Below are 24,770 nucleotides of genomic sequence, written 5' to 3' on the forward strand. Positions count from 1 at the left end.
ATTTTTAGTACAGACGGGGTCTCACTCTTGCTCAGGCTGGTCTCAAACTCCTGAGCTCAAACCATCCACCCGCCTCAGCCTACCAGAGTGCTAGGATACAGGCGTGAGCTACTGCGCTCGGCCTTAAGAATGGTTTTTACATTTTTAAATGGATGAGAAAAAAAATCAACAGAAGAATAATATTTTGTGACACATGAAGGTTATAGGAAATTCAAATTTCAGTGTCCATAAATAAAGTTTTATTGGAACATAGCCATGCTCATTTATTTACAAATTGTTTCTGGCTGTTTTCACACTCCAGTGGCAGAGTTGAATATTGTACTTGCAACATAAATTGTATGGCCCACAAAGCCTAAAATATTTACTGTCTGGCCCTTTACACAAAAACTAGGCTGACCCAGGGGTTAGAGAGAGACAAAAAGCAGAGAGACCAGTTAGGAGGTGGCTGCAGGCATCCAGGGGCAAGTTGATGCTGGCTTGTTCCAGGGTGCTAGCTGTCCAGGTGTGAGAAGCACATGGATTAAAGAAGTATTTGGGGGAAATAACTGCTAATGCTTGCTATGGGTTGAAGGTGAATGGGAAGGGAGAGATACATTTCAAAATGACTCCCAATCTATGACCTTTGATTGGATTCTACACCAGAATAGGACATTAGTGGGCACCTGGCAAATCTGAGTAAGGTTTGTCGATTAGAGAATAGTGTTATTAGGGTTAACTTCCTCATCTTGATCATTGTATTGTGGTTATGCATGATGTTACACTTGGGAAATAATTGAAATATTTGTTTAAAGCAAGCACAAAAATGTGGTTTACTGAGGAGAGAAAGATAGGATTATAGAGCAAGAACAAGATATAGGTTTACAGAGCGAGAAACACACTCCACAGATGACAACCAGGCCCACTGTCGTAGCAAAAGGGAGAGAGCAAAAAGAGCAAGAATTGACATTCTTTATTGCCTTTCTGCAACTCTCTTGTAAGCCTGAAATTACTTCAAAATAAAAAGTTAAAAAATAAAAGTAAATTGGCCAGGTGCAGTGGCTCACGCCTGTAATCCTAGCACTCTGGGAGGCTGAGGTGGGAGGATGACTTGAACTGAGGAGTTCGAGACCAGCCTGAGCAAGAGTGAGACCCCCCCCATCTCTACTAAAAATAGAAAAATTAGGCATCGTGGTGCACACCTGTAGTCCCAGCTACTCAGGAGGCTGAGGCAGGAGGATCGCTTGAGCCCAGGAGTTTGAGGTTGCTGTTAGCTAGGCTGACACCACAGCACTCTAACCTGGGTGACAGAGCCAGACTCTGTCTCAAAAATAAATAAATAGGCCGGGTGCGGTGGCTCATGCCTGTAATCCTAGCACTCTGGGAGGCTGAGGCGGGTGGATTGCTTGAGCTCAGGAGTTCGAGACCAGCCTGAGCAAGAGTGAGACCCCGTCTCTACTAAAAATAGAAAGAAATTATCTGGCCAACTAAAACATATATATAGAAAAAATTAGCCGGGCATGGTGGCGCATGCCTGTAGTCCCAGCTACTTGGGAGGCTGAGGCAGGAGGATTGCTTAAGCCCAGGAGTTTGAGGTTGCTGTGAGCTAGGCTGACGCCACGGCACTCACTCTAGCCCGGGCAACAAAGCGAGACTCTGTCTCAAAAAATAAATAAATACATACATACATACATACATACATACATACAATTTAAAAATAAAAGTAAATTAAAACAAAGCAAAAATGATGCCCAGGTGTTTAGCTTGACTATCTCCATGGAAATAGCATTTATTGAGATGTGGGTAATGTGGACAAGGCAGGACAGGAGGGGAAGATCAATTTTGCTTTTGGAGCCTGATGAGATGCTATGAGGATGCATCAAGAAGGCAGGGCCATGCACTGCTCTGGACATCACCGATGAACCCAAGCCCAAGCCCCAGGAAAAGGTGTAGAAACCACGCTCCTCTACCTTGGAATGGGAGCTCTGTGCGTGAGGTGAGGCTGGACCCAGGTAGTGAAGGCGGTGGGTGGGAACTCAAGCATATGTTCTCTGTCGCATTTCAGGCATTTTGCTCAGCACTTTGTCACCACAGCTTGGGGAGCAGGATTTATTCTTCCCATTTTGCAAAGGAGGATACTGAAAATCAGAGAGGTGCTAAGATTTGCAAAGGACTCAGCTAGGAAGTGGGGAAGTGAGGGCTGTCTGACCCCAACACTGGTGAACGAGTGTCCCACTTGGTAATGCTGAGCCTTGATGGCAGAGACTGGACCTATTAGTTTCCTAGGGCTGCTGTAACCAGTTACTGAAAATGGGTGACTTAACAGAAATGTATTCTCTCACAGCTCTGGAGGTCAGAAATGCAAAATCAAAGTGTCGGCAGGGCCACACTCTCCCCAGGCTCTGGGTGAGACTCTTCCCTTGCCTCTGTCCTAGCTTCTGGTAGCTGCTGGCAATCTGGAAACCTTTGGCATCCCTTGGCCTTATCAGCCTCCCCCTTCACAGCGTCTTCTCCCCTGTGTGTGTCTCTGTGTCTGTGTCTCATCTCCCTCTGCCTCACTCTTATAAGGACACTTCCCATTGGATTTAGGGCCCACCCAGATAATCCAGGATGATCCCCTCATTTTAAAATCCTTAATTACATCTGCAAAGACCCTTTTTCCAAATAGGATAAAATTCACAGGCTCTAAGGATTAGGATGTGGATATATCTTTTTAGGGACCACCAGTCCACCCAGCTAGAGGGGCTAGAGGAGGCCACAGCTGTTAGCCTTGGAAATCTCATAAAAATACTTCCTGAGCTTCAAAAGCAAGGAGACTTTCCTAGTTTTTCTTTATCCAGTTTCACAAATGTGCCTCTTTGCAGAATGGATTAGCAGCTTAAATGCTGCCAACCCAAATGTGGCTCGGCCTTCTAGACAGCCTATAATTATGATAAAACTCTCAGATTCTTGGGCCTTATGATACAAGGACAGTGTCAAGTATGAAGGGGAATGTATGATAAATGTCTACAAGGATGCCCACTCAGAGTTGGAGGGTAGGGGTGGATTGCATGGATTTGTATCAAGACACTGCCCCACCTGGCTATTGGCTTCACCAACAAGAAAGAACCACAGCTACCCAGGACAGCTTGCCACCTTCCTCTACACAAAGAAACTTAGCTGGGGTTCCTTGAGTGAGTTCTTTGTCATATGCTCCTTGAGTTACAATGTCATAGTAGGGAGAGGAACCAAGGCAGGGCAGCGAAAGGGTAGTGGGAAGAAAGGAACATACAGGAATGTCAGTGTAGTTCTCCCAGCCCCACTAACATGTGACTCATCCACCCATAGGGAATTGGCTTGGCTGTAGCACAGAGAGGATCATTTTTATTTCTGCCACTTGGGATTTATGCAGTCCTTAGAAGAGACCTTTGGCATCAGAAGAGTGAGCAGAAGGCCCTGCCAGAACTCAAACCCCTCTCTGGTCCCCTGCTTTTCCTATCATGGCAAACTAACTGGTGAGGACTCTTGAGAATAGCAAAGAGCTTCTTCACCACTTTTATCAGACCTTATCAGTAAATAACACATTGCCAGATTACATAACAACTTCTATTTGTAGAACACTCTACAGTTTGCAAAGCACTTTCGCATATATTATTTCAGCACTCTTTGCAGTTGCTGTGCAAATCTGGCTGCCTAGAGAAGTTCCCTGGCATCCTGTACCTATGGTATTTCATGACAGGGTATTGATTTAGTGTGTGGATGGTGTCTCAACCCCACACAGTAAAGACAGAAGGTGGGATTGTGTTTCTTATTTTTTAATTTACAGAGCTGTCTGACACTTCCAAAGCTGCCCAAAACTGTATTTTTGGTAATGAGTGCTGCTCCCAGAGGGTGGGAGTCATGCCTTCATTTAGCACTATTATGAATGTATTCATACTTGGGCATTTAAGTATATATTGGAGATGTCAAGAAACAAGGACTCTGGATGCTTGTATTCAGTCTACTTCCAATCACTTAGACAGAATTTAAACTTCAGTTCCCTGCAAGCTCTGCAGAATCCTTGAGGCATCATTTGCAACCACTGGAGGCAGTAACTGTGTGCGGGAAGCCTACATGCATCATTTGTGTGGATTATGGATGATTTTGCAGACTCAGCAAAGCATTTGGATCCATACACAGCTTGAACAGAACCAGATCATGTATCAGCCTGCACCAGGAAAATGCTCCCTACTAGATGGGAATTTCCCACAGAGAGACTAGAGTTGAAAGCTGGCTTCTGCTGCTTTTACAGCATGTCACAAAATCACAAATTCTAAAACTGGAAGGGATCTAAGGGACCACCTAGTCCTTTCCTTTTCATTTTATGGTAAGGAAACTAAGGCATAGAGAAGTGAAATGATGAACCCAAGATCACATAGCCTAAGTACAATGTTCTTTCCACTGTGCTATATTATCTGTTCTAGAAAACACTTCAATAAAGCCACATATTGTTTTACAGATCAAAGAAACTGGCATTATTTAGGGTCACACTCGTGGTCTGCCCAGCTTCCAGCGTGAACACGAGACCTTGATTTGCTATCACCAGCAGCTTTCGAATGAGTTGCTTTGTGATGCCCATGTCAAAAATAGTATCACAGATAGGAGCAAAACACCCATCAACAGAGTTTCACGAGCAGTCTGAGCAGTGGAAACCAGCCTCTTCATGGCATGAAACAGGAGCAATGCTGCACCATTCACCTCATTGTCAGACTAGCAGCATCAAAAAATATGTATTAAATGCTTGTGTCCACCCTGCACCTGATGGCTCATCAGATAGGAATGGAGGATTTCAAGCCCCTAGGCAGTTGTTTCCTTGTGAAATAAAGGGAGCCAAAACACAACCTGGGGTAAGCGTGCCTCAAAGCACGACCTGAAACAAGGCACTTTGCTGGCATGTGCAAGGCAGGTTTCCACTGCTCACACTTGGTTCTTTCTCTCCACTGTGGAAAATTTCCCCAATCCCAAAAATGGATTCTGGGAAAACCTGGCATTAAGCAGGACATTTCCCTTGCTCTGGAATCCATTACAGCTAACTGTTGCCTCCCTGCCCTTGCATTTCCTGCTCTCTCTGCCCAGAATGCCCTCCACCTCCCCCTTGCTCAATCTCTCAAGATTCAGCTTAAGTGTCACCTTCTTTGGGAAGATTTCTTTGACATTGCCCCTTCCTTACCCTACTCCAAGCTGACTTAAATGTCCCTTTTCTGTGCCCCTCTCTCCCCTCCATGCTTCTCTCACTAAGGTTATCACATTCTATCATAGTTGTAGGTTTACTTGTCTCTCACACTCCATCAGGGCAAAAAGCGTTTTTCATTTCAGCATTCCCTTTGACTGGAATAGTGCTGGGCTGAGTGGGTTTTTGAAACATGTCAGTGGAACAAATGAAATTTGAATTCTTCTGTCTGCCATTCAATCTCCCCTTGGCCCCTGTTACTTTTTACTTTTATTTTTTAGAGATGGGAGTCTCACTATGTTTGCCCAGGTTGGCCTCGAACTCTTCAGCTCAAGAGATCCTCCTGCCTCAGTCTCTCAAGTAGCTGGGACAGCGGGCACACGCCACTGTGCCTGGCTAGCACCTCTTACTTTGTACAGATCCTCAATACGAGGGTCTCTTCAAGCTGCCTCCCACCCTACTCATAAACATCAATGCCCCCCAGCCAGACATCATCAGGAATATTCCTGTAGTTGAAATTTGGGTTTACTGCTCTTTGCAATGGAGAATGTATACCATGGGGAATGATGGGACATCTCTGTAAGAGGGTGTGAGAAAGGACTTATAGAATTTGACTTGTGTTGGATAATTTGGGGAAGAGTTCAAGGAAGTGGGGCTTTGCTCTGGATTAGAGGTTGTTAGGAAGCGGCGTAATCCTATGATTGGATATTGAAGGGGTTCAGAACATGTCACTCCAAAATATGCCACTTGGGCATATTGATTATTTTGGGCTGAAGGCACCTGAGAAACAGGAGATGCAGGTAAGGATCTCTGACCTCCCCCTTTCTACCTAAAAGCACATCATAAAATTTCCCATGAGAAAGGTGCCTTCCCTGTACCAGGAAGAAAAAAATGTTCTTAGAGATTCTCAAAATGGACCTGTACAAATAAACCTACTAAAATAACCCTATCTTCCACTAGTTTCCTCCATATATTTTCCTCCATAGTTTCCTCACTATCCCACACTCTACTGCCCATCATTCAAGCCTCTTTGTCCTGTCACATACGCATAATTCATTGTTCTTTGTGTAAAAAGGTATGTAAGCTTTGGGGCCTAATGGTTTCTTTGGGTCTCCATTTTCCTTTTCAAGTCTCCCATGTACACACAAAAATATTAAATAAAATTTGTACACTCTTCTGTAAATCTGTCTTATATAGGTTTAATTCTTAGGACCAACTACAGAACCTAAGAGGGTAGAAGGAAGTTTTTTCCTCTCTTACAGTATCTTTTTTTTGTTGTTTTTTTAGAAACAGGGTCTCCTTCTGTCACCCAGGCTGGAGTGCAGTAGAATGATCACAGCTCATTGCAGCCTTGAACTATTGGGCTCAAGAGATCCTTCTGCCTCAGCCTCCCAAGTAGCTGGGACTACAGGCACATGCCTCCATGCCTGGCTAATTTTTAAACATTTTTGTGGAGACACAGTCTCACTATGTTGACTAGGCTGGTCTCAAAGTCCTGGCCTTAAGGTAATCCTTCAACCTCAGCCTCCCAAGAAGCCGGGACCTACAGTACCTTAATAAATCTTATCTAAGGTGTTAGGAATGAAGCAAAACTAAAGTTGTGATTGGCAAAGCAGCTGCAGTTATTCACATTGGCCAAAATAGGGAGATATTTGATCATTTTTGTGGTTTGGACAATATTTTTGCTTGTGTTTAGACATGAATTATCATGTTTTTGTCTTGATCTGTCATGGTCAGAGTAGCCTTGTCTTATGTTTTGTGAAATTGTTTCTCTAAACAGAACATCAAGGCCTAGCTGATAGTACCAGGCCAGCTACCAGATGCAAGGGGCTGATTTTTCTTTCTCATAACCCACACCCATTCCTAAATTTTACCAAAATGTTCCTTGCCTAGGATGCTCTTTTTCCTTCCCCAGCCAAACCCTACTTTTTTCAAGTCAAATTCCACAAAATCCTATCTTCCCTGTGAGACCTTTCCCAATACAATCCTCCACTGGATTCTTTCCTGAATGCATCTACCCACCTTGGTTGGCATGACACAGTTATTCTTCAACTGTGTTCTATCTTGAATTGTTTACTTGTTTCACGTATATTTCATCTCTTCCCAGTAGGTTGTAAATCTTTTAGAGGCAATGTCCATTTCTTATACATTAGTATTCCCTAGAACTGAGCACCCTAATGAGCGACAACTAATGTTGGTTGGTCTGAGTAAGGGGGCCGGGGGTAGCTTCGTAACACAGCTCTGAAAACACAGCTACAAGCCGACAGGGTAGAAGCCCCAAGCTTGCCCTTTTCCCAGACAATGCCATTTCTAACACTCTGAGCTTATCTTCCCATCAAGAAAGCACTTTCCAATTTCTCTTTTGGGGCACTCATTTTTCTGCAAGAGTTACTTTTGGAAGTCTTCCGTCCTTACCTATCTGAAAGCTCCTTGAGTGCAGGAGCTACTGTTAACCCATTTTTGTTTATCTCCTCCTACCCTGTCAAAGCGCTTGGCACGGGGCTTAGTGGGAAGAGGAAAGGCCAAGCAGTGTTCGACTAACCCCAATTCCTGCCTGCCTCGTCACAGACAGTGGGGTGCACCCGAACTGTCTCCTCTCAGGCTGGCGGGACAGCGCAGCTTCACCTATGAACCTCGCTGCTTTGGCCTTCGGCTGAAGCCAGGGCACAGGGGCTCTAAGCCCCATCGGCCACACACCTTCTGAACCATCACTGGTCCAGGCTGCACCCTAGCTGGACACTCAACAGGTTGGGAAAGTCAGTTAAAAGCAGTGAGTTGCAACCACTCTTCACAGAGAAGCAGGAGTTGGAGAGATAGTTGACTCCGACTGCACAAGTGACAGGCGGGAAGAGCCCAGCTTTCAATGCAGGGAAGGCACTACCTTTTTACAAAGCAGCCACGCCCCAACTACACCCTCTACGCACCAGTCAATCCCAGTGCCCGCGCGGGCGTCATCACCAATTACAAGGCAGTGAAGGCGGGAGCCAAGGCCTTGACTGGCACCTGGTCTCCTCCCGCGGACCCGCTAAGGCTGGCAGCGCCGCGTCCGAAGAGGCCTGGCGTTGGGCGGCCATCTTTGTTTCTGGCAGGTCGGCCGACCCAGGCGTCAGCAGACCCACCGCACACAACTCCCTGCGCCCTGCGGCGGCGCGGGCCCCGCCCCTCGCGCGCTTCCCATCGCCCCGCGCGCCCCCGCCTTGCAGGAAGGGGCGGGGCCTTTGCGAGACGGGTGGGGCCGGAGCTCGAAGCTAGTTTGAACTTGCCCTGGGCATGTTTGGCGGGAAGTTGGCTTAGTTGGACTACCTGTGGCCTCGCGGCTTCCTAGTCCCCGCCTTGTTTCTCCCCAGAGGCTTCTCAATCCTGCCTCCATGATCTCGGCATAGGGCACAGTACCCCTTCGCACGCGAACGCGATGGCTCCCAGGAAACGGTCAGAAACCCAGAAGACCGAGATTGTGTTACGCTCCAAGAACAAGAGGAGCAGAAGTCCCCGGGAGCTGGAGCCCGAGGCCAAGAAGCACTGTGTGAAGGGCTCCGGTACTGCCTGTGCCTGCTGCTTTAATGTTTCTGCCATTTGGGGTGCTCACGCTGGAGGCCGGAGGGGGAGATGGGTGCTCTTATTTTTCTGAGGAAGTCCCAGGTTATGGGTGCCTCAGGCTGTACATTTTGTCTGCAGGTCTTTTGACAGCTGAGAGTTTACTTAGACACCCATCCCCCACCCCCAGGTGACAGGAAGAAGCTGATAAGCTCCTTATATAACAACAGGGTTTGTTGGTACCAGTAGTTTTACACACTTCGCTTAAAATAATTCTACCTTTCCTGGCTCTGTGGATGCTGAATTTCAATAGTCAAGATTGCTAGTTATATATGTACTTGGTTTCATCTATGAGAGACCTCCCTCTCTTCTTTCCTTCCTTCCTTCGAAAGCTTCTTCTCTGAGGCTTAGTGGGGCTTGAACCTGGGGATATAAAGAACGCGAGGGAACTCAAAAGTTGAGCAGGGGCCTGTTGGTCAAGCGGTTTTTGTCCATGAGAAGAAAGAATTGGTTGTCAGGAGGTAGGACCCATAGAGATTGGGTCCTCAAATAGAGTTTGGTGATCCAGGGTTGCTTTATTCCTATTCTGATTTACCACCCTAGAAGTAACCTAGTTAACTTAGAACTATTCCAGACGTTTCGATTCCTTCTTTTCCTAAACTGTCGCTTCTACTGTGCTGCCCTAGAATCTTCTCATTGTGCATTATACGTGATTTTAAAATTGTCACCCAATCCCATCTCAAGTTTTACAGCCCAAACTGGAAAGAGCTTGGCAGTGTACATTATTCTTGTGTGTTTCTTTGGCTGAGCTCTCAGGAACCCTGCAAGATCGTATTTAGTTTCACTTTAGAATTACTGTTTGGGGGAGTGTTTTGGGGAAGGGGCCACATCCCTACTCATTTTTATTTCTTGTGCTTAGGTGAGACTAAACAGACCATGGAAAGACCTTAGGACGTGATGAGACAGATTGGCTTTGCCAAATGAAACAACAAAGTTTTCTTTTCTGAGATTTCTGCAGAAAAACCTTTGCTGAGATTGGAGAGGAAAATATGTCTGTTCTGCTTGGCAGGTTCTAGCAGAGGATGTGACTCAGGCTGCCTGTGGGCGGGGTTGGGTAGCCTGCAGGTCCCGCCACCATGCCGCAGCATCGTCAGGGCCCTCCACCAGTATAAGTTGGGGAGAGCTGCCTGGCCATCACTACAGCAGGTAAGGTGTTTTTTGGCTGAAGTGCTCAAGGGTATACATGTGTCTTTTTACTGTTGAATGCTCCAAAATTAAATGATGGGTTGGTTTAGCAGGTTGTCAGAGTGGTCAGACTGTGGTGACTGGCCTACTGGGCACTCAGCCAGGTGGAAAAGTCTTTTGCTGTAAAGGTCCCAGCTGGAATGCACTCTGCCCCTTTGCTTTCCAAGATTAGTTCGTGTACATTGCAAATATTTTTATGCACAGGGCCAGGCAGTTACCCTTCCTTGGGTGGGAGGACTTGGCCTTAGGACTCTTCTATGAAGGAAACAGAGATTGACAATTTACCCAGGTCTTGGGTTTTAATTCAACTTAATTCTTTTCTCTCTGTGTCAGGGTCTCCAGCAGTCCTTTTTGCACTCTCTGGATTCTTACCGGATATTCCAAAAGGCCGCCCCCTTTGACAGGAGGGCTACATCCTTGGCGTGGCACCCAACTCACCCCAGCACTGTGGCTGTGGGTTCCAAAGGGGGAGATATCATGCTCTGGAACTTTGGCATAAAGGACAAACCCACCTTCATTAAAGGGGTGAGCAGTTCCCCATACCAGGCAATAGTGCTAAAGAAGTATTTGTTGAAGAAATGAAAGGAATATTGATATCATCCAGTAATCATCAGTAAGATGACTGAGATCAAAAGTAACTGTGGGTGTTTTCAAGTATGTAAATGGTGATGATACAAAAATATTTTTTGAGTGCCCGCCCTTAAAATATTAGAAGCTATAGACTATTTAAACTATTGATTGCCCACAGAATCTAAGCCCCTTCTTACCTCTTTGACCTCATCTTATACTATTGTCTTTCCTCACTTTTTATGCTTTAGCTACATCAGCAATTTCTATTCTTGCAACTGGGGGGGGTGGTCTGTGCATTTGCTGTTCCCTCTGACTGGAGCACGCTTTCCCCTTGTCTTCTCAGGGCTGGCTCCCTTTTCTCATTCAGGTCTCTGCTCAATATACCTCTTCAAAGAGACTTTCACTGACTATCCTACTCATAAGGTAGCTCCTACCCAACCCGGTCATTCCCTGTATTGTTACTCCACTTCATGTTTTCCCCAAAATGTTTATCAGTATCTGAAATATTCATATCTGGGCCCACTAGAAAGTAAGCTGCTTGGCCGGGTGCGGTGGCTCACGCCTGCAATCCTAGCACTCTGGGGGGCCGAGGCAGGAGGATTGCTCGAAGTCAGGAGTTCAAGACCAGCCTGAGCAAGAGCGAGACCCCGTCTCTACTAAAAAAATAGAAAGAAATTAACCACACAACTAAAAATATATAGAAAAAATTAGCCAGGCATGGTGGCGCATGCCTGTAGTCCCAGTTACTCAGGAGGCTGAGGCAGAAGGATTGCTTGAGCCCAAGAGTTTGAGGTTGCTGTGAGCTAGGCTGATGCTACAGCACTCTAGCCCGGGCAACAGAGTGAGACTCTGTCTCAAAAAAAAAAAAAAAAGTAAGCTTCTTGGTGGCAGAGACCTTGCTTTCTGGTTCACTGCTATATCCCCAGTACCTCAAACTAGAACAAAGTTGGGCCTAGAATAGCTGCTTTATATTTGTTGAATGAATGAGGTTTTTGGAGTGTAACTGAGCAGATGAGGGTATTAGATAACTAACAACACAGCTGCTAAATGCTATAGAACATGACAGAAGGAAGAGCCTCTTGTGAATTAGCGTTGATTGAGAAGGCTTTGTGGATGAGTAGAGTGAGGAAGAGCAGTATTTAGATAAATGGAGAGAAAAGGAGGAAAGGCACAGTGTGACTGGGATGAAGTTTGGCATGGAGGTTTTAGGGATGGTCTTATTCTCTCTAGTGTTTATCATCAGTCGCTGAGAAGTGAATGTGTTGGCCCCTCCAAGACCTGTAGCTTGACGTTGGAGGGCTATACTGTGAAAAGTGATGCTCTGGGTTTAGAGCAAGAGTCACAAACTCATATGCCTCAAGAAACCAAACAGATTAAAAAAAACTAATGATGTATGGTGGTAGTGTCAGTGGTAAACTAGAGATGGCTGCCATGCAAGAGTGTAGGTCCTGTGACATCAGATCTGATTTTTTCAGACAAAGTCTGAAATCCTCATTTTTTTTACATGAAATATCTTGATTTTTTTAAAAAAAATTGTAAGTACACATAACAATTATCATCTTGGCCATTTAAAAATTGTTTTTGTCATAAAATACATATAAAGTTTATCATCTTAATCATTTTTAGGTGTACAGTTCAGTGGCCTTAAGTAAATTATGTAACCAGCCTCCAGAACTCTTTAATGTTAGGACTAAATAGAATTAAACACACATCTGAGCTGGATTCTGCTTCAGCTCACCATTTTTCCAGCTCTAGTTTAGAGGTAGAAGAGATGAGGGGGAACCCAGGATAAGATCTCTTTGTAAATGGAGGGTTTTGGAGAGGAGCCACCAGAAAAGGCCAGGTAAGACAGGCTTGGGAGACTGGGATTCAAGGTGTGAGATAAGTGTTCAAGAAAGAAGCCAGAAGAAGGGCAGCCCAGAGGAGTGCTGGGGCAGAGCTCGGTGGGTTTCTGCCCAGCTAAAGAGGCAGATGAGCACCAGTAGGACAGCTTGAAGTGGAAGTCAGAACCCAGAACTCAGGAAGAGATGTGTTTTTTTCCAGGAATGTAGGAGATGGGAATAGAAAAATTTAGCTTAAGCCTGGAGTGGTAAGAAGTAGTTTAATCTGTTCTAGGGGAAGAGCCTCCTGACTAAAAGGGTAATAGCAAGTGCTTTGAACTTGTGCCAGATTGAGACTGCTTTTGTTTTGCATTACGTTTTATTATAACGTGCATATACCTTTTATTATTATGTAACTGAACTTTTCTTACACTGTAATGGAGATTGGTCTGGCCATCGAGCTTTGTGACTTACAGGGAGCTAGGTTGGAGCAGAGGGAGGGTGTGCTGGCTTGGAGAACTGTCAGATGTTGACAATGGAAAGTTGATTTGAGACCATTTACTGTGAGAGCAGCAGTGCTTCATTTTGTCACTTATTTAGTCATCTGACCTTGGTTCTATTCTTTACATCTTTCAGGACCTTGGCAAGGGAACACATACTATGTTTTCAAAATGAAGAGAGCTTTATTTTTAATCTTATTATAAAAACAATATATGCTCATCATAAAAAATTCAAACAATACAGAGAAAAGTATAAAGAATAAAGTAAATATGATCTGAAATCCCCAATTTCAGCATCTCTGTGTACATGTATATACCATTCCACACACTCATTCTTCTACTTCCGTTATTACGTGAATATTCTATCATAGAATCTGTTGTGCATTACTTAGTATGTCAGATATTCTAGTTTAATCATTTTATACCAGCGGTGACCATTTAAAAATATCCTATAATTTCCTCTTTTTTGTAATGCCTTTGTTTTTGGTATGAGGGTAATGCTGACCTCATAAAATGAATTGGGAAGTATTCCCATCTCTTCTATTTTCTGGAAGAATTTGGGTGGAATTAGTATTCTTTCTTCCTTAAATTTTTTTGTAGAATTGACTAGCAAAGCCATTTGGGGCTAGAGTTTTCTTTTTGTTTTTTTAAATTCTATCTTTATTGAGGTATAATTAACATACTGCACATATTTAAAGTGTACAATTTGATGAGTTTTGATGTATGTATACAATTGTGAAGCCATCACCACAATTAAAATAATGACTATATTAGCCACAAAAGTTTCCTCATACCCCTTAGTAATCCATTCTCTCTAACCTCTGTCCTGTCCCCTAGAAACTGCTAATATGGATTAATTTGCACTTTCTACAATTTTATATAAATGAAATCATAGAATATATACTCTCTTTTTCTTGGTCTAACTTTTCAGTATAATTAGTTGAGATTTGTCTACATTTTTATGTGTATCAATTGTTTTTTTCTTTCTGAATAATGTTCTATTGTATTGCTACACTACAATTTATCCATTTACATGCTGAAGAACATCTGGATTTTTTTCCAGTTTTTGACAGCAACTAATAAAGCTGCTATGAACATTTGTGTACAAGTATTTGTGTGAATATATGTTTTCATTTTTGGGGGCTAAATACCTATGAGTGGAATGGCTGGATTGTAGGGTAGGAATTGTTTGAAGATATTTTTTAAATAAGAAAAGCCTTTTATATTTACCCACATATTGCCATTTCTAGTGCTTTTCATTCTTTTGTATAATCCAGATTTCCTTTTGGTAACATTTTCCTTCTGCCTGAAGAAATTTTTTTCATATTTCTTGTAATGCAGACTGGTTGGTAATGAATTCTTTCCACTTTTGTTTGTCTGAAAAAGTATTTTGCCTTAATTTGGGGGGAAGATATTTTTCCTAAGTATAGTATTCTAGGTTTACAGCTTTTTAAAAAATTAATTTTTAATTTATCGACAAAATTGTATATATTTATTGTTTACAACATGTTGGTTTACAGTTTTCCTTTCTTCAGTACTTTAAAGACGATTTCTGATGACAAGTCTGCTATCATCCTTATGTTCGTTCCTCTTTGTGGTTTTTCTTTTTTTCTTTAGGCTGCTTTAAAAATGATTATGATATGCTTGGTCATTGAGCTTCTTTGATCTGTGAGTTTATAGTTATTCTCAAGTTTGGAAATTTTTAGGGCATTATTTTTTCAACTAGTTCAAAAAGAAGAAGAATTTTCCCTCTTTTTTTTTTCTGGGGCTCCAGCTACTACTGACTCCAGTTGGGCTACTAGGCATTGTTCTATAGGTCACTGATACTCTGTTAATTTTTTGCCTGTTTCATTTTGTGTAGTTTCTATTGCTATATCATCATTCACTGATCTTTACTTCTATAATATCAAATCTGCTATTAATCCCATCCAATGTGTTTTTCATATCAGATACTATATACCATCGCTACAAGTTTAATTTGGATCTAATTACCCGAGCCATGGTGGCCCATACTAAGATGGAAAGATCACTTGAGCCCAGGTTTTCAAGGTTGCAGTGATCTATAATAGTGCCACTGCATTCCAGCCTAGGTGACAGTGCGAGACCCTGTCTCTTATAAAGAAAAGAAAATAATAGGTATAAGTATATGTGTGTTTTTCTCTACCTCTGTTCACTGAATGATATACCTTTTGCCCAGATCTTTATTTATTTGCTTAATTTTTTTTAGAGACAGGGTCTCACTCTGTCACCCAGGCTAGAGTGCAGTGGCATGATCATAGCTCACTGCTGCCTCAAACTCCTGGGCTCAAATGATCCTTCCACTTCAGCCTCCCAAGTGGCTGAGACTATAGGCACGCACCAACATGCCCAGCTAACTTTTTTTAGAGATGGGGTCTTGCCATGTTGCCCAGGCTGGTCTTGAACTCCTGGGCTCAAGCAATCCTCCCACCTCGGCCTCCTGGGATTACAGTTATGAGGCTCTACCCCAGGCCCCCAGATCTTATTTCTAAATACCATGCTCTACTAAAAGGAATCAGATCTCTTTGGGAATATATTAAATAGCTGATTCCAGAACTAGGGCAAGAAAAGTAGATTGAGTCTCAAATGTCTTGTTTGCCAGACAATAAAGAAGTACTCAAAGAATGATAAGGACATGTCAAAAGGACACAGAAGGTTGCTTGAATGGGCTCCCACTAGCAGGTTCTGGGACAATTAGAGCAATAAAATGTTAAGTAGCAGATTACAACTCATTGAATAAAATAGGAATCTATGAGTCTACACTGATACCAATAAATTAATCATCTGGCAGTTTGGTGATAAATGGGATATTTACATAGTTTCAAAATAGTTCTCAAAAGGGAAAAAAGAATAACTTTATAGTGGAGAAAACTGTCAGACACTGCCTTAATCAAGTGATCAAAGTTAACCACCAGTAATAGAACAAATCAAAATCATGTGCTACCTGATAGGGTATAGTGAGAAAAATATAGCATCACAAGATATATCCACCAAAGGTGCATGCTCGCAATCTAATTATGATGAAACTTCAGACAATCCCACTTGAGGGACATTCTTCTACAAAATTACTGGCTTGTACTCTTCAAAAGTGATAAGGGTGTGAGAGTCAAAGAAATACTGAGGAAGTATCCCACATTGATGGAGACTACAGAGATATGACAGCTAAATGCAGTGAATGATTCTGGATTGAGTTCTTTTGCTATAAAGGAAGTGATCGGAGAAAATGGTGAAACTTGAATAGTCTTAGTATTAACGTAATAAAGTTAATTAACTGGTAATAATAAAATTAACAATGTTAATTTCCATCCTGATTTTGCTGGTCTTATGTAGGAAAATGTTCTTTATAGAAAATATACAGTAAGTTATTTTTAGGGTGATGGGACATCATGTTGGCAATTTATTATCAAATGGTTGCAGAAAAACATTTCTTTTGCTGTTTTTATAACTTTTCTGTAAGTTTAAGATATAGTAGCGGCCAGGCGCGGTGGCTCACGCCTGTAATCCTAGCCCTCTGGGAGGCCTAGGTGGGTGGATCGCTTGAGGTCAGGAGTTCGAGACCAGCCTGAGCAAGACCCCGTCTCTACTAAAAATAGAAATAAATTATCTGGACAACTAAACATATATAGAGAAAAAATTAGCCAGGCATGGTGGCGCATGCTTGTAGTCCCAGCTACTCGGAAGGCTGAGGCAGTAGTATCACTTAAGCCCAGGAGTTTGAGGTTGCTGTGAGCTAGGCTGATGCCACGGCACTCACTCTAGCCTGGGCAACAAAGTGAGACTCTGTCTCAAAAAAAAAAAAAAAAAAGATATAGTAGCTTGAAAATAAAGTAAAAGCAAAAGAAAGCAACCCAACAAAAATTGATGTTATTTCTTTCTTAAATATTTAGTATAATTCTCCAATGAAGCCACAGGATCTGGAATTTCCCTTACTGGAAGGTTTTTATTAATAGTTTTCTGTTCAATTTCTTTAATAGCTGTAGAACTATAACTACACATTTTCTCTAATCTGTCAGTTTGGCAAGTTTGTATTTTTTTAGTCATTTGCTCATTTCATCTAAATTTTCAAATTTATTGGCATAAAGTTATTCATTGATATCTTTTTACTATTGTAAGATTTATAGTGATGTCTTTTGTTCCATCCATTAAATTGGTTATTTGTGCCTTCTCATTTTTGGTTAGTCTCACCAGGGATTTATCAATTTTATTATACTTTTCGTGGAACCAACTTCGGCTTTGTTGATTTTCCTACTGTGTATTTGTTTTCTGTTTCATTAATTTCTGCTCTTTTTCTTCCTTCTATTTTCTTTGGTTTAGCTTCCTGTTAGTTTTACAACTTCTTGAGATGGAGGTTTAAGTCATTTACTTTTTACCCTTTCTTTTTTTTTTTAATTTTACTTAATTTTATTTTATTTACTTTTTAGAGACAGAATCTTGCTCTGTTGCCCAGGCTGGCATGCAGTGGTGCAGTCATAGCTCACTGCAGTCTCCTACTCCTGGGCTCAAGCACTCCTCCTCTCCCAAGTAGCTGGGACTACAGGCATGCACCACCACACCTAGCTAATTTTTCTTATTTTTTGTAGAGACAGGGGTCTCACTATGTTGCCCAGGCTGGTCTTGAACTCCTAGCCTCAAGGAATCCTCCTGCCTCAGCCTCCAAAATTGCTAGGACTACAGATGTAAGCCACCGTGTCTGGCCCCTTTCTTTTTTTTTTTTTTTTTTTTTGAGACAGAGTCTCACTCTGTTGCCTGGGCTAGAGTGCCGTGGCGTCAGCCTAGCTAACAGCAACCTCAAACTCCTGGGCTCAAGCAATCCTCCTGCCTCAGCCTCCCGAGTAGCTGGGACTACAGGCAAGTACCATCATGCCCGGCTAATTTTTTCTACATATATATATATATATATATATATATATGTTTTTAGTTGTCCGTATAATTTCTTTTCTATTTTTTAGTAGATACGGGGTCTCGCTCTTGCTCAGGCTGGTCTCGAACTCCTGAGCTCAGAAGATCCACCCACCTCGGCCTCCCAGAGTGTTAGGATTACAGGCATGAGCCACCGCGCCCAGACCCCTTTCTTTTTTTATTATGAATATTTGCGTACAAGTTTTCACCTGAACAAACAACATTCATTTCTCTCGGTTATATATCTGGGAGTGGAATTGCTGGGGAGGTCATATAATAATTTCATTTTTAACTTTTTTAGGAACTGCCAAAAACTTTTCCAAAGCGTCTACCATTTTACATTCTCACCAGCAATGTAGGAGGGCTTCAATTTTTCCACACCTTTGTCCATGCTTATTGTCCATCTTTTTGGTTATAGCCACCCTAGTAGGTGTGAAATACTACCTCATTGTGGCTTTGGTTTACATTTCTCTAATGATTAATGTTGAACATCTTTTCATGTGCTACTGGCCATTCGTATATCTTCTCTGGAGAAATGTCTATTCAAATCCTTTGCCTAATTTAAATTAGGCCTATTTTTTAATGTATATTAATCATAATTAGAAATAACAATGGCCTTTTCACATGTATTTCATCAGTTTACATGTTTAGTTAAATCACATAATTACAATAAACAGTACAATGGGCATAAACAGGTTTGAGAACAAATATAACTAACCTTTGGCTTGGAAAGCATAGAACTAAACTGGGGGGAGTAGAAGATTGTTTTACTATTATAGCAGCCAGGGTTTGGCAGGCCATGGGCATTGGTTAGAATGTTTTTTTGTTTTTTTTTAATTTCAGTAGATTTAGGGGGTAAAAGTGTTTTTTGTTATATGGATGAATTGTATAATGTTGAAGTCAGGGCTTTTAGTTGGTTAGAATGTTTCCTAGAGGGAATGGAACGTGTCAGTGTGCTGAGTTAAGTAGTTGTTGCAGAGCAGACCTTGTACAGGTCTGCAAGGCTGGGGTAGCCGCAGCATAAGGAAGACGTGGAGAGGATACTCTTTGGGGTGTCAGGTTCTTAAAACGGTGCCTGGTATATAATAAGCACTTGATTAAGTTAAGCCATTGATGAGATTATTTTCATCATCTTTATCTGGATGTCTGGAAAAATAGAAAGGGGCACAGATCTGACTCCCGCCCCCCCAACTTAGTCCCTGCTCTGAGCCGAAGCTCTTTTAAAAAGAGCACTGTGGGAATAGCAAATGATGGCATATCCACATAATAGAAAATGGAATACCTCCCAGCAATAAAATGGGATAAGGTATTGATGTACACAACAACTTGGATGAATCTCAGAGACTTTATGTTGAGTGAAATGAAGGAAGACAGTCTCAAGAGGTTGCATACTGCATGATTCAATTATATGACGTTCTATAAAGGCAAAACGATAGTGATGAAGAACTGATCAGTGGTTGCCAGGGGTTGAGGGTGAGGGGAGGGTGTGACTGCACTGGGATAGCATGAGGGACATGAGGGACTCTTTTGGGATCATGAAACTGTTCTGCATCCTGATTTGGTGATGGTTATTTAAATCTATAAATGTGTTAAAAGTCATAGAACTAATACCCCATATAGTCAAATTTATAGTATGTTAATTTTTAAAAAGTAAAAACAAAGCCCTAAAAAGTAAAGGGCCCTGTGGCAAGCATCCTAGTGTCCAGGCATCTAAGCTGGCCTGGCCCTACATGCTGGCCAACTGGCACTTGCACCGAAGCACAGCATGTGCATGTGCTGGCCACTTCCTGGCCCATCATCACTCACTGGCTTTTTCCTTCCTCATGTTAGATTGGAGCTGGAGGGAGCATCACTGGGCTGAAGTTTAACCCTCTCAATACCAACCAGTTTTTCGCCTCCTCAATGGAGGGAACAACTAGGCTGCAAGACTTTAAAGGCAACATTCTACGAGTTTTTACCAGCTCAGACACCTGCAAGTGAGTAGTTTAAATAGTAGGGGAAAGGGCTTCTAAGCTCTAAGTGTAGTTCTGACAAGAGCATCAAGATCCGCTTTACCCAAACCTGGCACAGGGAAGAAAGGAAAGATGTTAGCCACTTTCTACCGTTCCCTCTCTTTTTCAAACTCTTTGGCTGCTCTTACTTTGGGAAGAGCCTTAGCTCTTCTCAGTAAAGGCAAGGCTTCAGCTCTTCTGTTCATCATACCTATTAATATATTAGACTAGAGCTTGACTCTCACTAGACAAGTCAATATGGCGTGGGCCAAGGAAGCCTCTTAGACAATGGAGCAGGAACTAAGAACTTCAAACTTAATTTCCCCCATTCACTGCCATGTAATGACCAGACCAGTTCCTTGAAGGAAGCTTAAGTGGATAGAATTTTGTCTATAAATGCTATGGACTCCCCGAGAGCAAGTGGCTGGAAAAATAACAAAATGCTTGTCACTTTGATTTCTAGCTGGAGACATGACTCTCAGTGCTCCCTAAGAAATTAAGTGAGGGTGTGGGGGTATAACTAGCACTGGATGTTATCCCAGACTGCCTCATGAGTAAGAAATACGTGTGCATAATAAGGACAGACTCAGCTACAGGTTACTCTAAACTTTCCTGCTTTAAGATATCCATAGGGAATGGCAAAAGACAGTGTTGCATGGATTTGAGGGTTCAAGAGAAAAAGTATGAATTGGAGCCCTCCTGGCTGAGTGTCAGTATCCCTGAATCCCCCCATCCAATCCCCTCGTCCTCAAGTAGTTTGAGGAACCAAAGAGCTTCTGGGTTGTATGTGCTTTTTTCCCTAAATGCTCAGAAGGGGGCAGAAGTTCCTTTCTGCCAGCTCTGAGGAACAGAGCCGGGCAATCCCTGTTTGGTTTGTCATCTCTTTGGCCCACGGTGGAGAGTGAAGAGAGAGAACAATGAGGCTTCCACAGAACGTGGAGCTGTGGGGTACACGCTTGCCTGAGGACTTGCCTGATGGTTCTGAGCTTTGCCTGCTTCAGGGACTCCTACTAGCTGAGGATCCTGGGCCCAGCAGTAACTGGACGAGTTTCTCAGCCCCATCATCCCAGTCCCTGTGGATGGATGGTAGACAAGTCTGAGTGTTCCTCACTGGGAATTCATGGCAAGGCAGTTAGTTATTCATTCATTCAACAAATATTTACTGAATGCCTAAACTGTGGGTTAGACACTGGGGCTGCAACAGTGCATAAATGGACCTGTCTCTGTCCCCAAGAATCTTACAACACAGTCTCTCCCTCCAGCGTCTGGTTTTGTAGCCTGGATGTGTCTGGCAGCAGCCGCATGGTGGTCACAGGAGACAATGTGGGGAACGTGGTCCTGCTGCACATGGATGGCAAGGAGGTGCGTTGTCTGTAGCCCAGGTCCTCCCTTTTCCTCCCTTACCCCTGCCTCGGTTCTGTGTCCCCACCTGAACCGAGCTCTTCTCTGCAGCTTTGGAATCTCAGAATGCACAAAAAGAAAGTGACCCATGTGGCCCTGAACCCATGCTGTGATTGGTTCCTAGCCACAGCCTCCGTAGATCAAACAGTGAAAATCTGGGACCTGCGCCAGGTTAGAGGGAAAGCCAGCTTCCTCTACTCGCTGCCACACAGGCATCCTGTCAACGCAGGTGTGATATTCCGTATCTCATCTCTCCTGCAGACCCTGCCTGTCTAACTACTGCTGGGGATCCCCCTCAGTGTGGAAGCCACTAGATCAAACGTTTACCCCTGATAGCATCTGCCAAGCTGATGTCTTAGAACCTTTATGGCTCTGGCTGCCACCATCGGCTGCTGAGTTTCTAGGATATTTTTGTTCACAGCGCAGATTCACCTCTTCCCTCCCACTCCTGTCTGCAGAGGAGTGGGAGGGAGGGTGCCCCTGCAAGAGAAGGCCTCCGAAGCACAGGACAACAGGGGGCTCGTGGTTCCTTCAGCTCAGGGGCTTTTCACTTTGCCAGCTTGTTTCAGCCCTGATGGGGCCCGGCTCCTGACCACTGACCAGAAGAGTGAGATCCGGGTTTACTCTGCCTCCCAGTGGGACTGTCCCCTGGGCCTGATCCCGCACCCTCACCGTCACTTCCAGCACCTCACACCCATCAAGGTGAGTGACGGAGGGAAAGGAGCTTGCAGAAGGGATCTGTGATCATGAGGACAGCCAGGTGTGCCCATGCTGGAGAGGGGCAGGTGTGGTGAGCCTACAACCCCACATCTCTTCTTGCCCTGACGCAAAGCATCTCTTATCCCTTTGGCTCTCTATGCTTTTATCCTACTTCTGCAATCCCATTTTGTTGGGTTTTCTTTACGTCTCATAAGCTACTTTCCTGAGTTTTATTCAGCTCAGTCCTGATCTCACTGTGGGCGTTTTCTAAGATCCCCACCCTCTGTTCTGTGCTCTCAGTTTCGGTTGCCAGTGTGTACACTTAATTCACAAACTAACCTTCACCATCTTAGTTTGACTTGCAGGTTTCAGTGGCTTCTAACAATAGAAGTAAGTCCTTTATTTTCCCATCTTTTCTCAAGTTCTTGCTAATGGCTTCTCTATCCTTAGTCCCCAAGACTTAACAGCTTCAAGTTTTTTGTTTCCTTCTTGCCCAAGCCCCCATGCAGCTTGAACTCTGCCAGCTGTGCTCTAGTAGTTTATTCTTTCCTAGAGCCACAGATCCTCTTCAGACCTTCAGGTTTCATGCCTGTACTTCTCTGGTCAGTATAACATAGTGGGGGGAAGCACCAGCTTTAGGCAGTCGGACACCCCTAGGTTAGAATCCTTGGGCAAATTACATAAATTTTTCTTTTTGTCTTTGAGACTGGGTCTCACTGTGTCACCCAGGCTAGAGTGCAGTGGCTATTCACAGATGTGTTATAGCTCACTGCAGCCTCAAACTCCTGGTCTCAAGCAATCCTCCTACCTCAGCCTCCCAAGTAGCTAGGACTACAGGCACATACCACTGTGTCCAGCTAAATCTTTTTTATTTTTTTAGAGATGGGGTCTTGCTGTGTTGCCCAGGCTGGTCTCAAATTCCTGGCCTCAAGCAATCCTCTCACCTCAGTCTCCAAGAAATTACTTACATTTTGGATCTGTTTCCTCATCTGTGAAAAGCGAATAATAGTATCTAACTGATAGGGTTGTTGTGAGGATGAATTAGTATACTTAAAGCACTTGGCAGCATGCCTAGCTCCTGGTAAGTATTAATGATGATGATTTAGTACTGAGTGGCCCCCATGTACCTCAGATCAAATCTAGGCTCTTAATAAATAATATCAAGAATCCTTCTCCAGTTGGTATTCCATCTTTCCTCATCTCCCACTCTATATCCAACCAGGCTACCTACAGCTTCCCATGTGTGATTTGTTTATTTCTAAGCCATTGCATGTACCATTTCTTCCTTCCTGCTAACCATGTCTTTCCTCTTTCCAAACTTCCTTGACACATTTTATTAGGAAAATCTCATCCAATTCTGTCATTCCAGTAACTGCCAAATTTGTTTTCATTGGGGGAATCTGGGGAACATGGGTAGCTTCCCCTTTTTTAGCCACTAGAGATTTTATACTCAACTCTTAGTTATTCACATTAATGGAGGAAGGACAGTGGTGGGGTTCCTTCAGAACTTACGTCCCATTTGGTTTTGGTTACCAGAGGCTTTTAGCTTTGTTGTAGGCTTACCTCTTGGGTCAATGTCTGGGTCAGGCTGATGTTATTTACCAGTTCGTATGACCTCAGGAAATGCAAAAGAGAAAGCCTGAAGGTGTCCTAAGGGCCAGGGAGGTCAGCTGGGGATTAAAAATTTGCAATGGTAGATGCACTCACAATTGAAAACCATTCTTGTAATTTCACATAGATCTTATCTCCATTATTAAGTTGTTAGCTTGTTAGTGGCAAAGAATACTTCTAGTTTCCTTCTTGGTAGTGTTGTACATTTACTCTCATGACCAGCCTCTCCATCTCCTAGGCAGCCTGGCATCCTCGGTATAACCTCATTGTTGTGGGCCGATACCCAGATCCTAATTTCAAAAGTTGTAGCCCCTATGAATTAAGGACAATCGATGTGTTTGACGGAAACTCGGGGAAGATGATGTGCCAGCTCTATGACCCAGAATCTTCTGGTATCAGCTCGGTGAGGCTTGGACCTTCAAATAAGGGTGGGAGGAAGCAGGGATTCAACCTTATTGACCAAAAATTAGTCCTTGTCTGTCCTTCTTTGTCTATCAATACCTTCACCTCCTCCTCATGCTGATACTCTTGTCTCTGCAGCTCAATGAGTTCAATCCCATGGGGGACACGCTGGCCTCTGCAATGGGTGAGTAGAAGCAGGATGTATCTGACTGGCCAAGCCCAACCCTGCTCCCCAAGGTTCAGTGCAGGCTAACCTCAGCCTAGCGCTGCTGCATTTGCCCCAGGGCAGCAGCCAGTAAAAATGATGACTGGGAGACGGTAGTCTCTTTGGCCTAGGCCCTGCACCACTCTTGCTTTGTCTTGGTCATGGCAATGCCTGGCTGCTGCCCGTTTTCTAGTATTTCCTTACCAAATCCTGGGTGCCCTGGGCCAGCCCCAAGCTCTCAGAAACTGGTAATGGAAGGTACAAGTCAGACTGGTCTCCCTCCTCCTAGGTTATCACATTCTCATTTGGAGCCAGGAGGAAACTGGGACACAGAAATGAGAGACACTAAAGAAGGTGTGGGCCAAACAAGGGCTCGGAGCCCACAATGGGAACAAGTGCTACACGAAGAGGTGGCTGTTTGTTAAAGGTCCAAAAGTATTCAAGTCTTAGGGTTGGAGCACGGGCACTGTGCCATTGGCATTGTGGGACTGGGACACTGGCATGTTACTACTCTGGACTTAGCTCCAGGAATTTCTCTAGAGTTGGTGACCTAGCTGTCCCAAGGGTCCCTGTTGTATCTAGCCTGAAGCCAAGCTGCTTTTCTCTCTTATGTACAGTAGCAGAGTGATCAGGTAGTATTTTTTGATTTGTGCTCAGTTGTCATGGCCAATAAAACCATATCCAACTGAGCTTCTGAGTGGATCTTCCGGC

At 43.6% G+C, this 24,770-nt stretch overlaps 1 protein-coding gene and 1 long non-coding RNA gene across 3 annotated transcripts; one reads left to right on the top strand and one right to left on the bottom strand.

The window, feature by feature from the left end:
- Positions 1-1,734: 1,734 nt before the first annotated feature.
- Positions 1,735-8,244, bottom strand: LOC123642666. Its single transcript, XR_006736507.1, has 2 exons — positions 8,089-8,244; positions 1,735-2,114 (listed from the first exon to the last, which is right to left on the bottom strand). It is a non-coding gene; the product is annotated as an uncharacterized LOC123642666 (long non-coding RNA).
- A 140-nt stretch (positions 8,245-8,384) lies between these two features.
- On the top strand, positions 8,385-24,748 carry DDB2 (damage specific DNA binding protein 2). Of its 2 annotated transcripts, XM_045558025.1 has the most exons (10): positions 8,385-8,700; positions 9,768-9,904; positions 10,277-10,468; positions 19,581-19,726; positions 21,004-21,103; positions 21,194-21,371; positions 21,702-21,844; positions 23,691-23,855; positions 23,993-24,038; positions 24,349-24,748. In XM_045558025.1, the coding sequence occupies exons 1-10, from the start codon at positions 8,577-8,579 to the stop codon at positions 24,396-24,398; spliced, it is 1,281 nt and encodes a 426-aa protein (XP_045413981.1). In that variant the 5' UTR covers positions 8,385-8,576; the 3' UTR covers positions 24,399-24,748. The 2 variants fall into 2 exon arrangements, with proteins under 2 accessions (XP_045413981.1, XP_045413982.1); XM_045558026.1 differs by lacking the exons at positions 19,581-19,726; positions 21,004-21,103; positions 21,194-21,371; positions 21,702-21,844.
- The last annotated feature ends 22 nt before the right edge of the window (positions 24,749-24,770 follow it).

The sequence above is a fragment of the Lemur catta genome, chromosome 7 (assembly GCF_020740605.2).
Source record: "Lemur catta isolate mLemCat1 chromosome 7, mLemCat1.pri, whole genome shotgun sequence".
NCBI lineage: Eukaryota > Metazoa > Chordata > Mammalia > Primates > Lemuridae > Lemur > Lemur catta.